Source organism: Aptenodytes forsteri, unplaced genomic scaffold, assembly GCF_000699145.1.
Source record: "Aptenodytes forsteri isolate BGI_AS27 unplaced genomic scaffold, ASM69914v1 Scaffold145, whole genome shotgun sequence".
Classification (NCBI taxonomy): Eukaryota; Metazoa; Chordata; class Aves; order Sphenisciformes; family Spheniscidae; genus Aptenodytes; species Aptenodytes forsteri.
The window spans coordinates 3865919-3881377 of record NW_008795122.1 but is presented as its reverse complement, the minus strand read 5'-3'; the positions used below and the strand labels follow the sequence as shown (position 1 = coordinate 3881377).

At 45.9% G+C, this 15459-nt stretch overlaps 1 protein-coding gene across 1 annotated transcript in view; it reads right to left on the bottom strand.

Moving 5' to 3' along the window:
• Nucleotides 1-13123, bottom strand: part of KPNA3 (karyopherin subunit alpha 3) — an 86585-nt gene extending 73462 nt beyond the window's left edge. Inside the window, exons 1-3 of the mRNA XM_009277174.2 lie at nt 12977-13123; nt 6704-6911; nt 3074-3258 (exon numbers count right to left, since the gene is read on the bottom strand). Of these exons, the coding sequence (XP_009275449.1) occupies nt 3074-3258; nt 6704-6911; nt 12977-13123 (540 nt within the window). The remainder of the gene's footprint in view (nt 1-3073; nt 3259-6703; nt 6912-12976) is intronic.
• Between the last annotated feature and the right edge of the window lie 2336 nt (nt 13124-15459).

The following is a 15459-nucleotide window of genomic DNA, read 5'->3' as shown; positions in this document are numbered from 1 at the left end:
CCTTGACTAGTGTGAGCACTACTTAGCAACAACTAAAACATCGGTGTGTTATCAACATTGTTCTCATCCTAAATCCAAAACACAGCACTGTACCAGCTACTAGGAAGAAAATTAACTCTATCCCAGCCGAAACCAGGACATCCTGGCAGAAGGAGAGAGGTGAGCGATGGCGAGTCTGTTTGTCCATGGAGTGGGGTGGCCTGGGTGCTGGATGTGCTCGGCCCGTGCTGGGAGGCACAGACATTCATGGAAGAGGAGAAAAGGCGAGGGAAGATGCCGAGGGAGATTTAAGCATGCTGGGGCTTGGGCAGGGATGGGATTTCTGGTGCTGCAACCCACCTGCCACAGGACGCTGCGAGCGCGGGCGGCATTGCAGAGGTGCCACAGGGAAGGTGGCCATGCAAGGTTTGGGGCTGCTTGGAGATGACCAGGCGGCTCCCCTTGACATTTGGGAAGCCAGATTCCCCCTCAGTCAGGTCAATGCTCCCAAAGCAACAAAAAAATGTCTGTTTTGTTCTGAATCAGAAAAGAGGGAGAAAAAAATTAAAAACCTGGAAATATTTGCAACAAGCCCCATCTTCTCACAAGGGAGAGGGGCAACCACCCCAAAGCGATTCCTTCCCTGCAAGAAACATGCGGTGGTGGTGCCTGTGCAGGGGGCAAGCTCTGCCCTCGGCAGCGTATCCCCATCCCACTCGACTGCAGACCCCACGTGGGAGCTGCCTGGGCAGAGTGCGGCTGGGAACAGCCATATCTGGCCCCAGAGAGCCCGCCTGAGCTTGGGCTGCTGTTAGGAGAGGGAAACCATCTGGCTGGGATGGAGGAAGAGAGCCCATGGCTGCTGAGCCACGTGCGAGGTTCCCGCCCGTCTCACAGAAACTTGCCTGTGCAGAGCTGTTTAGGAGGGCTCTGCCATGCTTGGAGGGAGAGGGCAATTACCTCCCCTGTCAGTGAGTACTCAGATTTATGTATATCCCCATGCCTTCCCCTAAACAAGCTTTCAATACAGAAATTGCAAAGCTGAAGAGATCCTCTGCAATTAGGGGAGAAGACATCTCTCTTTCAGCTAACACGAGAAAAAGAGCCGAATGAAACCGTGCATTGTTAACGCACTTCGGCTTAGTCACTGGGGAGGGTAATAAACAAGGCAGACTTGGTTGGGATAAAAAAAGCGTTGCGTATGGTGAGATTATGAAACAATAGGTACTGATAGAGAGGCAGCCCGGAGCCAGCCGCAGAGCAGAAGCTTTACTGAATGCCCGGGTTTGAATGAATCCTAATGATAATCACGGGCTACATGGCAATTCGTTTAAATAATGTGCCTCCTGCTTCCTCCCAGCCCTGCAGAATGAGTCCGTACATGTTAATTGCTTCGTTTTGAAGAGAAAGCTCCTCTCTGTGCGGCAATATTATATATTTAATTTTTGCTGTTTATTTACTCTGCCCTTCTTCAAGCCTTTTGCTGTCTATAAAGACATCTGCTGCTGTCATTTTGCATTTTGAACAAAGGTGTTTGCATCCAAGCTCTGAAGCCATTACAGGGAATTTCACAAGGAAAAACGGAAAGGACTAATTGCTGCCCAAGATGAGCCAGATTTCAGGAGGGAAGGGGAGTTGCTGAGCCAATCTACACGTCAGAGGTAAGAACCCCGGCACCGCAACTCCTCTGAACTTTGTGAAGGGTTGGGGCAGGCTGCAGCTTGACCCTCTCAAGTGTCCCGCTCCTTTCCAAGCAAAAACTGGTGTGAAGACTCGAAGCACACCCAGGAATGTATCACTTAAGATTAACATCGAGTGCATTTGCTGGGCATGCACACTGGAGAGGTTGGCATGCTTAAAATAGGTTTATCAGAGAGAAACCACCACAATAATAATAATAATAATAATAATAATAATAATAATAATAATAATAATAATAATAATAATAATAATAATAATAATAATAATAATAATAATAATAATAATAATAATAATAATAATAATAATAATAATAATAATAATAATAATAATAATAATAATAATAATAATAATAATAATAATAATAATAATAATAATAATAATAGACCAAGGTTTTAGCAAGATTCCTCACTGATTATGTGCCACTTCAATGCTGAAGCAGAAGTGTGCTCTGCCACGCTGCTGCACCATAATATTGGTGGGAGCAGAAGCAGAGACAGTAGCACCTTTCTGGGCATCTGTAGCCAGACTTCTTGGTGCTGCTGCTAGACTTAAATCCCGGCTCTCCTCTTCTCTCCCTGCCCCTGTTCAGTTCCCCCCGAGAGCCTTTCTCTAAGGGTGATTAAGCCAATATTGCTGCATTTTTTTTTTTTATGTCGAAAAGGAATTGGGAATTCAATCCCAGCTGCTTTTGCTCACAGTAGTTTATAGGTGTGAATTAGCATCCGCTAAGTTGTATTTCCTCTCATGTGGCCTTTATTCCCATCTGACTGCGAGTCTGTCCTCTCCTGCGGACTGCTACATTAGCTCATTTCATTTGCAGAGGGTTTTAAAAAGGTTTTATGGGGCTCATCTCAAAAAGCGGTTGTGAAGGTCACCCTGTCCCAAAACAGCATATTCCCCAGAACACTTGATACTAAAGCTTATCACTTAATTTGGATATTTCACTTTCCACCAAAGCCTGCTGATTAAAATGCCGCTAGCACACTGTGGGATATTTACGAAGGGGTTACGATCATTAGAAAAATTCATTAGAATATACTGGAAAAAACAGGAATGCTTCTTGCAAATGCAAATAGTGTTGCTACTAGCTATTTTCCCAGGTCTTATGGCCTATTGGAAAGCAGACAGGATTGCTATTTGTTTCCTGCAATTAAAAAAAAAATAGTTTTTCTTCTTCATCAACATCATTAACAGCATTAGAAATCAGATTTCAACAGCTACATATTCAGATGGCACCACGGATCTATACACAATACTATTTATGACTATTAAATATTATTTAGAATAATGCCTTTATGCATGGTAGGGCGTATTGCTGTGGCCCCACAAGGAGATGCAGCGGAGGGAGGTGTGCGCGGGAAGAGCAGTGCTCGGGCAACGGATGGAGCCTTACGCGATTTGGCCGCTGCAGCCTCATGTAATAGCAAAGTGCTGGAGAAGGAGCCAGTCCCTGCTTGCTGCTGTCGCTCGCCATCCCCTTGTGAAGCTGGCAGGACGACTCGTACTTCCAGCTAACTCCTAGGCTGGCCTCCGCCTGCAGCGCAGGAGAAAGGCTCGGTGCCATTGTACAGGCGATTCCTGAGGAGGGGAGAAGGACCATTCTCTGTGTTGGATCCAGAAACTCATTACCAAGATCAGCTCCTTCCTAGCTACAGGGCTGAAAGAGCTCCACAGAGCTGGATCCTCCCTTATCCTGCACAGCCCCAGTGTTCAGACTGTACTGAAAAAAATTATCATCGGTTTTGGTTCCAAGTTTTAACAAGCTTTTAGCTACAACTAATGAATGTCTTTAAAAAGATGCAATCACGCCTGCATTTAAGTCCCTCTTTTTTTGCGTGGTTTTTGGTTTGTTTTCACTTATGCATTGAAAAAACCAGGTACTTGTCAGTGAAGGAGAGGTGGTTTTATGTGGCTTACAAGACAGATGTATGCATTACGTGTCCTACCACAGTCGCTCTGCAAATCTGCAAGGCGGGCAGCTTGCCCCTGCTCCTTTTCGAGATGAAAGATGTGGCCATACAGCTAGGCTTCTTGGAACTGGAATTAGGAACATTTTACTTTCTCAATAGATTGAAAAGCGAAATGCCTTCAATTGTAGGACCTTGCTCCCTCAAAACGCATTAGAAAAGGAATTACCAAAAATAACAAAAGCTATCTCTGCCACGGATTGACAGCCTAGAATTAGTCTGAAACATGCGGCTCTGCAAAACAGTTCCCAGATTGTACTGCTGCTCCTGACAGACACTCGGGCCCCATCCAAACACAAAAGTTGTTTCACTTTCATTCTTTTAGTACTGTATAATCCCCACGCCTCTTTCTGTCCTCGCTGAGCGTGGAAGCAGATATTCCAGCCAAAAAGTATTAGTAGTGTAACTTATGTCCATGAAAAGGGGGAAATATATTATTATGCCCAAGTATCTGTGCATGCCACCCTGAATTACACCTCTGTGTTTCCCAGGAAAACTCCATCCCTCTCCCAAACCCTGTAGCCTTTTTCTTGAATAACAGAAAGCGGTGTACAGACTGGACTTTAGGCTTCTGTCTAGAAAAAAAAAGACATTTTTTTCTTTCCTTATTCCCCTCAGAGCCAACATAACTGCTGATCATACTTTTTCCCCAGTGTTTTGTAGCTGGATCTGTTCCCTGATCTGGACAGCTCGTGAGATTTTATGGAAGCCTAGTGCCAGCACGAGGAAGAGGATGAGCATGGACACCCTTATTGGTGCCAATGTGGACTTTTAATTCAATTATGTGAATATTTCTTGAGTCTTTCCAAAGACCCTGAAATTACTGCACAAGTGCTATATGCCCTTTCCTGTTTTCCAGGAACGGGGATTGAAACAGTTATTCCCTCCTACTACTGAATACCTTTTTCCAAAGACTCCCTTGGGAATGGGCCGCAGACTGAGTGATGCTTTCTGGAAAGCTGCATGGGTCATAGCTGACCGCTACTGCTTTGGGGTGGAAATGCTGTGGTGATGCCTCTTCTGTGTTGCCTGCGCTGTTTATTTATTTATACTTTGGCTCTGCACTCACAGTTTTTGACCAGGGCATGGGTAACCAGGCTCTTCCGCAGCTTGCAGGGTTTCAAACCACCTACCTCCAGGACAATCCCTTAACAACCGGGATTCCCTGCCGGGGTGAGGGGGTCACTTCGCATCTCAGGTCTTGTGCTGAGACTTGTTTTGTGATTTGCACTACCCAAGTGTTGGATAATTACAGGGTATGCAGGAAAGCATCATCACACGCCTGCCGCCTGCTGTGGTCTTCCCTACAAAGCCACTTTTGGCTGCTGTGTTTATGGCTCCCGTTGGACAGTGTGTTGGAGGCTGCATGCTGGGCTGAGCAGACTTTCAGCTTTACCCAATATGGACGTTTTATTTAAAAAAAAAAATCTCTTCACAGCATTTAGCATTTAAAAGAACATGGGGTGGCTACTGGTAGTTAAAAGGAGAGTCGGAGCAGTTCAAGATGCCCTGAGCCACCTCCAGGCATCATGTCCTAAGTGAGAACCACCAATGCTCTGGGTGAAAGGTATAATGAGTGGACAAGTGTATGCCAGATCCTGCCCCACTGACAGCCTGGTAGAAGGGTTTTGCGTGATTTACATGCTGCCATCAATGTAAAGAAGCCAATTTTGCAGGCAATTTAACACTACAGGCCAAGAGCGATTCAACAAATACCTGTTACCCCTAGTCAGGGGAGCAGCACCCCCTGACACTCTGGGTGACTTTCCCAAGTTTTCCAACTTGAGAAAGGTGAAAAGGCAGTCTTGCTGCCAGTTGTTTGTTACTGACTCTAGCTGGCATCAACCAACCATTGCCTCATGGCACCATCCAGGTTCATTATGCAATTAATGCTGGTTTGCAATGCATTTTAGGCAATTTTCAAGTTAATTTTTAATGCCTGAACATTGTGCTGTGCAGGGCACTGCTTTCAGGACTTTGTATCTTGCTACAGTATGGGTTTTGGTAACAGATTGGGAGAGAGCACAGGTAAAGGTTGCTGATAAAAGGCACCTTATTCAAACTCATAAAGATTGAAAATAAAAAGCCTTGTAAAGTTCTCCTGGTTAAAACAACAACAAAAGGCCTTGATGAGACATACTGAACAGAAACTGTGTCTGGAATTTTTATTGATTACTGATTTACGCTGTTGTCTAAATGCACTCTTCATGGGATCAGAATACATCATGTGCTTCGTAACACAGCCATGGCATGCCTGGATTTGTGTAACCATGTTTCTAGAGCAAGCTGTCCTGGTTTTAACCTGATGTGACTGGGAACATGTGTATGGCACAGGGAAAGGAAGCCCACACTGGGCAAGAGGCTAACTGGCTGGGAGGCCAGCTGTGCTGGATCAGGGTTCTGTTTTCAGCCTTCTTGCAGGCCAGCTTTGACTCCTCCTGCTTGTTCTTCTCTAGGTGCCATCCTGCTTGTAGCTCTGCCCAATCATTGCAATGGTAGCATCATTGTATATGGTCAGAGCATTGGCTGAGAAATCAGGACTTGTGCTTATTCCTCTCCTCAGAGGATAAGGAAACCAGGACCAGGTGAAAGCACTGTGACTAGGTAGGACGTCGAGCTAACTAGGAGAATGTGTTGGATATATTTTCTGGAGCACATGGACACAAAGAAGTGGAGCCTGGCTGCAGGCCAGCACAACTCCACACGGAGACAAGATCATGCAGACCAAGAGAGGAACTGGGCAGTGACTGCTGCAGCCTAACTTACTCTAGTGCAAAATGACTCCAGGCTCTAGGAGGAGTCCAAGCCACCAAGCAATTCACCAGTCAGGCTAGATCCTCCTACATCAATGCAACAGGGTTTGCACTGGTATAAATCATGCGCATCGCTACATTCAGAGACAGGAAAATAAGGAAGGAAGAGAAACAAAGGGCAGAAACAGAGATGGCCCTAAAAGGGAACTTACTTTCTTACAGAGCAATCCTGAAAGCAACAATAAGGCACTAAACAATAAAGCACGGCTAAGCAGTTCATTGCTACACAAGGTTACAGTCTACCTTCCCCCACAACCGCCCTCAGTGGGAGGCTCATTGTGGAGCGACGGATGCAGAGCCGAATTGACAGCCGAACCTGGGGGATCTGGCCGTTACCCCAGGATAGATCTGACATCCCTGGCTCTAAGGATGAAGTCAAAGGGTGAGGGAACAGAAATATTATGATTGCCATTCTGCAGAGGAGAACGAGTAGCAGCGGCGTTAAGGCTATCTGCACAACAGGACAGCTTTATCAGTACCGGAATAGCAGAGTGCTATCCTGCAAAGCACGTCTAGCGAGGACAGAGCTATTTCAGTAAAACTGGATTTTTTTTTAGCAGAGTAACACCCTCCTGAATGCAGTGAGCAGCGATGCAGCTACAAGCAACGTTCTTGACAGTTTAACACTCGCTAGCCCAGAAGCTGCTTCCCACTTGCACGACTGCATTAGCTGGGGATCTCAGCCCTTCCCTCTCCTCACCGATAGAGCTGGCTTGGTTCACCTGATTCAGACTTTCTGTGTGACCTGGGACAAAATATTTAGGGTGGAGCTCTACCAGAGCCCAGTTAGAGTGGGAGAGGTGTGCTTTCCCACCAGTTATAGTCACTGACTCTTCCCTTCCCACCCCACCGGGACAGCAGGAGCAGCAAATGCAGCACATGCAGCGGATTTCAGGTTTGCCCTCACTGTTTGGTCCAGCTCTGGCTCCTCTCCCTGAAGCCCCAGCTTTCAATGTGCGAATGCTGCTGAGAAGCCTCCAGGCAGCTTGGTTTGCTTCCTTATCCCAACCAGCATGGCTCTGCAAGGAAAAGCTTCAGCGATACGTGGAGTTACACTGGAAAAAAGGCCATCTGTCACTCCTGCTCACTCCATTTGAGGAAATGATTCAAGCAGCATCAGCAGAGCTCTTTTGCATGACATGCACCTCCCGCGGGGGTTTAGCCGACAGGATTATGTTGACCACTGCTTTTTAAGTAGGGACAAAGTTTTCCAGAATTTGGGAATTGTCAGCCTGCGACAAATAAATGGCTGGCGTACCGCTTGTTTTAATACCAGTGGGAAAATGGGCCTTTAGAGCAGATGAAGAAAAGATGATGAATTAGATGAGAAGCGAGGAAACAGGCTATAAGCAGCCCAATCCTCTCCTAAAGAAATCTCTGGCAAAATGCAGATTCTTCAGATAATTAGATGGCCCTCCCTTTACTGTAACATCTGAAGGTGTGTTCACACCCCCTACTCGGGGAGCTTAATTTAGGAGTTATAACTACTACATTCAGATTAGTCATGAGTGATTCAGACTGCTCAGACTTGATTCCTCAGACAATGGAGAGATGGAGTTGTGACAGGTGTTAGGGTACAAGCAGTCTGAACATGGCCCCGTCTGCCTCATACTCCCTAGATGCATTCTCCTGACGTCCCCCCAAAGCGGGAAGCACTATTTCCATCCTACATACAGGAAAAGATGACTTTGTCTGGAGCATGCTACGAACTTATATGAAACAAGCCGCTTCCACCAGCTTATCTTGATTTTGCCAGAGTTTACTTTGGCCAAGAGCTGCACTTTTTGCACACAAAATCCTCACCGAACTGCTGAAATCATTATTCAGTGTAATACTTTTTCATTTATGAAAAGGTCATAAGCCATCTTATACTGAGTACAGATATTTTAAGGCAAAAGGGAATTTAGATTTCTCAACAATGGGGATTTTAACATGTACTACTTGCCAATATAATGAGCGCATCCAAGAAATATGACTCAAGTCTTCATGTTTCTTGAAGCTAGGAACTGTCTTGTCTGCTAAACGTGCCAGAGTTTTCCATGGATGTGACTTGGCTTCTATTTTTGCTCTCCCTGTATTATCTTGAATTAGATTGCAGGCACAATGCAACCTAAATACATATACACAAAGATAAAAATTTTTTTCTTGACATGTTCTGGAATTAGGGAAAAGTGACATTAGTTTTATTTACGCACTTCTCTTCATTTCTGGCATTTTAGCAGATGACTCCCCACGAGAATGTTCTTTCAATCTCATTTAGTCCCCAGCCCACCTCTCTTGACTACAGCAAAGGAAATTCCAGTGTCTAAGCAACTATTCCTCTTCCCTGGAAGTGTCAGACATTCGGACCATGTGGGGAGATAAAGAGCTTTTCTGCTGACTCAGCTTGGCAGCCAGATCAGGTGGGCTTCCTTAGGTCCAACACAGGGCTAGAAAAGGGGCTAGGAAAAGCTAAAATCTAAAATGTCTGGATGGGGAAAAATATAAAAGAAAAAAAAGGCTCTCAAACAAGCCAGGAAGGAATTAGTCCTACCAACTCTTTGTTCTTGCAAATATTCAACCTGCAAAAATTCAACTTTCAAGCCACCAAGATTTGCTCCGACAGAGAGCTTACAGGAAGCACTCAAGAAAAGGTCTGCCACTGTACATCTGACAGCTCTCCCTAACTCCTTGAGCTTTTGTCTAGAAATCCACATCCAAGACGTCAATAACCTGAAAAGTAGTTTATTGTGGAACTAGGTAAGGGAAGGAACAGTGAAGAGAATCCTCTGGCACTTAGCTTTTTTCCAAATCTTCTGTCGCAGGCTTCCTGCAAATACCTTAGCAGCATAGTTTTGGACATATTTATGCAACCGGGTTCCCTCACTACAGCAAGAGGTAATAGTTAACCCCATTTCTAAAAGCAACGTTGGCTCTTAACACATAAGGGCTGCTGGGGGAGCTGGATCCTTGGGCCTTAAAACCTGGATTCAGAGAGACATGTAAGAATCTATGTTTCGCAAATTCGCTTGTGGACCTTTGTGAAACCTTATCTCAGCCACGAGCTTGATAGGTTGTCAGTATACAAAGCAACATCAACACAAACTGATAACAAAGATGAGTGAGTGCTGCAAAAATAATCTAACAACTCACTCAGATAAGGTCAAGAAATTCACATGAATTACTAGGACCCTGTTCCTTCTATTTTTTTTGCACACAGCTGTATGCACGGCAGTGCATTCCCAAGAAAGCCTGCAGAAAGGAAAAACAGCATGAATACTCATGCAAGTCTGTATTCTCATGAACATTTGCACCTGAATAGCATGTCCTGCCATCTCTGAACATTCTTTGTAGGCCTGGGAGTAGAATTGCTTTCAGTGGGATTTAAGGGACCCAACGCACATCACAAAGTTTCTCTTTGCAGAGCATCTATGTTACCGTATCCTGGCACGATTCTTTTGTGGAAGAGGACCTTTTCAGGCAATTCTTGACAGGTTTTTCTAGCTTTATAGTATCTAATTAGGATTTTTAAGCTCCTTGGAATAGTACTACCTCACTTCATCTATCCCCAAAGCACCATAAACAGTTCCAGTATTATAAAAATAACAACTCGACTGATCTACATGCAACCAGTGTTATGTGCCCTGTCAGTTCTATTGGTTTGTGGATGCGCAAATAAAGTCTGGTTCAGACTTCGTATCTTGCTGCCACGGTATAATCTCAAAAGGGCTCAGAAAACATAGAGGATTAGTCAATGCAAAGTTTTGCACTCAAAGAGATGGGGTGTCCAAATTGTAACATTCAAAGATTAAGAAAACATTTGGGTACAAACAATTAGTGGAAATACCTCAACCATTTCACTGGGAAGCATGATTCATTCTTATTAAAAAGAATTTGCTACTAGTAAATCTATTGCTAAACCTTAACTGAAAATTACTTTCTAGTGCGACTTTTAGAAAAGGGTATTGCATCTCATTTCTCTGGGCAAAGTTGGGACTGGAAACACATCTGGGAAAACATCTGAGTTTATTGCCAGATGCTGAAAAGACATGCTGAGACACAAGTTAATTCACATGCTATTTCTGTGGCCCATCTTCTTCCCTGGGCAATGGAGTTAACTGTACCCTTGCCTCTCTTATGAACTACCACCACAAAACTTACTTTCAGGTGAAAACTGTGCTCTCTTTCCATTTTATTTTACCATAAATAGATGGTAATAATCTTTTATTCACCTCCCCTGTGTCACCAGTTACAGAACAAGAAGTTTTCTGATTTTTATCACAAGAGGTGTAGTTACATTGTGTGGTATTACAAATGCATCTTACTCTGTTTAAGATGAGAAATGAGCAACTTTGAGCTATAAAAGCAGGCTCTTTTCATATTTTTGGTGAATTTAGCAGCTATTTTGAATATTTGATATTTACCAAAATGTTTTCCATTTCAAACACCAGCTTTGAAGAAGACAGCCTTCTCCATATTTTAAAGCAAGTCTACATCAAGCTCAAGGTAGCAGCTTTTACTGTTAAATATTCTTAAACACAGCAGACTTCAAAAAAAGTTGTTTGCTGGATACAGTTAGATGAAGTGAGAAGAATTTCTTTAAATACTTCCTCCTTTCCCCAGGAGCATGAGAAATATAATTCCACGAGAAGCACTTTCATCTCAGCAGTCTTCCATGGCAAAGAACCACTGTTGAAGGCATTGTTGAAAGATATCAAAAGAAAAAAGGACACACGCCTTCCCTTTCCTTTTTTTAATATATATATGTATGTATATATAATCATTTCAAGTTTGAAGAGCTGAGAAACTTGATTACAGAAACATTATGGTATGTGTCAACTAGTATAGCAACATCACCTCAAGAAAGGATCACAGAATGGTTGAGGTTGGAAGGAACCTCCAAAGGTCATCTGGTCCAACCCTCCTGCTCAAGCAGGGCCATCTAGAGCCAGTTGCCCAGGACCATGTCCAGACGGCTTTTGAATATCTCCAAGGATGGAGACTCCACAACCTCTCTGGCCAACCTGTGCCAGTGCTCGGTCACCCTTGCAGTAAAAAGTGCTTCCTGACGTTCAGAGGGAACCTCCTGTGTTTTGGTTTGTGCCCATTGCCTCTGGTCCTGTCACTGGGCACCACTGAAAAGAGCCTGGCTCCGTCCTCTTTGCACCCTCTTTTCAGCTATCTATATACATTGATCAGAGCCCCCTGAGCCTTCTCTTCTCCAGGCTAAACAGTCCCAGCTCTCCCAGCCCTTCCTCACAGAAGAGGTGCTCCAGTCCCTTAATCATCTTTGTGGCCCTTCTTTAGACTCTCTCCAGTATGTCCATGTCCTTCTTGTGCTGAGGAGCCCAGAACTGGACACAGCACTCCAGATATGGCCTCACCAGTGCTGAGCAGAGGGGAAGGATCACCTCCCTTGACCTGCTGGCGATACTTTGTCTAATGCAGTCCATGATCCCATTTGCTTTCTTTGCCACAAGGGCCCGTTGGTGGCTCATGGTCAACTTGTTGTCCACCAGGACACCCAGGTCCTTTTCTGCCAAGCTGCTTTCCAGCTGGACAGCCCCCAGCATGTACGGGTGCCTGGGCTTGTTTCTCCCCAGGTGCAGGACTTTGCACTTCTCCTTGTTCAACTCCACAAGGTTCCTGTCAGCCCATTTCTCCAGCCTGTCGAGGTCCCTCTGGATGGCAGCATGACCCTCTGGTCTATCAGCCACTCCTCCCAGTTTTGTGTCATCTGCAAACTTGCTGAGGGTGCACTCTGCCCATCATCCAGATTGTTAATGAAGATGTTAAACAGGACTGGACCCAGTATTGTCCCCTGGGGTATACTGCTAGTTACTGGCCTCCAGCTGAACTTTGTGCCACTGATCACCACCCTCTGGACCCGGTCATTCAGTCAGTTTTCAGTCTACCTCACTGCCTGCTTATCCAGCCCATACATCAACAGCTTGTCTATAAGGATCTTATGGGAGACTGTATCAAAGGTCTTAATGAAGTCCAGGTAGACAATATCCACTGCTCTCCCCTCATCTACCAGGCCAGTCATCTCACCATAGAAGTTTATCAAGTTGGTCAAGCATGACTTCCCCTTGATGAAGTCATGCTGACTAGTCCTGATGATGTTCTTGTCCTTAATGTGCCTGGAAATGGTTTCCAGGATTAGCTGCTACATCATCTTCCCAGAGATCGAGGTGAGGCTGACCAGCCTGGGTCTCCCTTCTTGCCCTTCTTGAAAATAGGAGTGACATTTGCTTTCCTCCAGTCTTCAGGCACTTCTCCCAATCACCATGATTGATTGATCAAAGATTACCGAGAGTGGCTTCACAATGACATCAGCCAGCTCCCTTAGCACTCATGGGTGCATCCCATCAGGGCCCGTGGACTTACGGATTCTCAGTTTGCTTAAGTATTCCCGGACCTGATCTTCTTCCACCAAGGGTACATCTTCCTTGCTCTAACCTTTTCCCCTGCTCTCTGGGATTCCTGAAAGCTCATCTTGCTAGTAAAGACTAAGGCAAAGAAGGTATTCGGTACCTCAGCCTTTTCCATGGCCTGTGTCACTGGGTCTCCCACCTCATTGATCAATGGGTGCACATTTTCCCTAGTCTTCCTTTTGTCTTCTATGTACTTATAGAAGTCTTTCTTGTAGTCCTTGACATCTCTAGCCAGATTCAATTCCATTTGGGCTTTAACTTTCCTAACTTTGTCCCTGGATGCTCAGACAACGTTTCTGTATTCCTCCCAGGTTACCTGTCTTTGCTTCTACCCTCTGTATGCTTCCTTTTTGTGTTTGAGTTTGGCTAGGAGCTCTTTTGTTCATCCACGCAGGCCGCCTGCCATTTTTGCCTGACTTATTTGCTGGGATGAAACTCTCTTGAGCTTGGAGGACACGATCTTTGAATATTAACCAGCTTTCTTGGGCCAACCTTCCTTCCAGGGCTTTATCCCATGGGACTCTTCCAAGCAGATCTTTGAAGAGGCCAAAGTCTGCTCTCCTGAAGTCCAGAGTTGTGAGCTTGCTTTCCCTCTTCCCCCCTGCTCTCAGGATCCTGAACTCCACCATCTCATGGTCACTGCAGCCATGGCTGCCTTTTTGACCTTCACATCCCCAACAAGCCCCTCCTTGTTAGTGAGTATGAGGTCCAGCAGAATACCTCTCCTCACTGGCTCCTCTATCACTTGGAGGAGGAAGTTATCAATACACTCCAGGAACCTCCCATATTGCTTCTGTCCTGCTGTATTATCCCTCCATCAGATATTGGGGAGGTTGAAGTCCACCATGAGGACCATGGCCTGCAAACTTGAGGCTGCTCCTATCTGTCTACAGAGGGCCTGATCCACTTGCTCTTCTTGGTCAGGTGGCCTACAACAGCCACCCACTATAATGTCACCTTTTACCTGTCCTCTCTTTAATCCTAACCCATAAACTGATCTCAGTTGGCTCCTCATCCATCCCTGGGCAGAGGTCCATGCACTCCAGCTGCTCTCTCACGTAAAGGGCAACTCCCCCTCCTCATCTTCCCATCCTGTCCTTCCTAAAGACCCCGTATCCCCTTTGCAGCACTCCAGTCATGGGAGCCATCCCACCACATCTCCATGATCCCAGGAAGATTGTAGACCTGCAACTGCACACAGATCTCTAACTCATCACGTTTATTCCCCATTCTGAGTGTTAGTGTACAGACACTTCAGAGAGGCACCCCAGCATGTTGACTCCCTAGAAGGGGTTTGGGGATTTCTCCATAATGGTGCCTTGTAGGCACTTCCTTGCTTACATGGAAGTGCTGGAGGTGACCCTGCCTAAGCGCCATTTTGTTGATTTTGTGATCCCTTCCCGTCACACCACCCCACGCCCTTTGCTCAGCAAACCTGTCCGTCACTCCCTCACTCTCTCCCTTCTCTGTCATTCTTGGTTTAAAGCGCTCCTAATAAGGTCAGCCATCCTATTGGCGAAAATAGCTTTGCCCCACTTTGTGAGGTGGATCCCACCTCTCCCAAGCAGACGCTGATCTGCAAACAGGGTCCCACAGTCATAGAACCCAAAACAGTGTTGCCAACACCAGTTCTGCAGTTAGTTATTGACTTGTCCTATTAGTGCCCTCCTCCTCACTCCCTTTCCCCTCACCAGCAGGATTGAGACCACCACCTGGGCCCCTGTGCCCATGACTACCGCCCCCAGAGCTCTGTAGTCACTTTTGATACTGTCCAGGTTTCCCCTGGATGTATCATTTGTGCCCACATGGAACAACAGCAGCGGTTTGTAGTCAGAGGGCAGGATGAGCTTCAGTGGTTCCTCCACAACATCCCAGATCCTGGGCCCCAGAAGGCAGCAAACCTCTCCAGATGATTGGTTGGGTTGACAGATGGGTGCCTCTGTCCCCTGCAGCAGGGAGTCACCCATTATGATGACTCACCGTTTATTCCTGGCAAGTCTTGCATTGTTTAGGGTTAGGTGGACCAGGTTCTTTGCTTGAAGGCACATCTAGCTCCTCTTCAACTTTGAGGGCAGTGAACCTATTTTGCAGTTGTAAGCCCTTAGGTGGGGCAGGAACCTTCCTCTTGGTGCCAGAAGTCACCAGCTTCCATCCTTCCCCTTCTCCAGAGGTTTTGCTTACCTTGATAGTGCAAGGTAGACACTGCCTGTTTCCCTGTTGCAGATGGGTTCTGAGGCTCTTCAAGCTGTTAAGTCTCAGAGAAGATCCTGCCTATCTCCCTTTCATCTTCTCTGATGTGGTGCAGCCTGCTCACTTCCTCCTGTAACTCCTCCATTTGGCAGCACAGCTTCTCTAAGACAGCGCACCTCCAGAAGGACAGAGGGCCATCTCTCCTGGCCTCAGAGAGAAGTCCCAGGCACGCCCTGCAACCTGGGATTTGGAGAGCTGCCATCAGCCACCTGAAGCTCAGTCTGTGTGGAAGCTGTATTGCATTTGCATGGCAAGGTTTTGGTAGCGGGGGGGCTACAGAGGTGGCTTCTGTGAGAAGCTGCTAGAAGCTTCCCCTATGTCCGATAGAGCCAA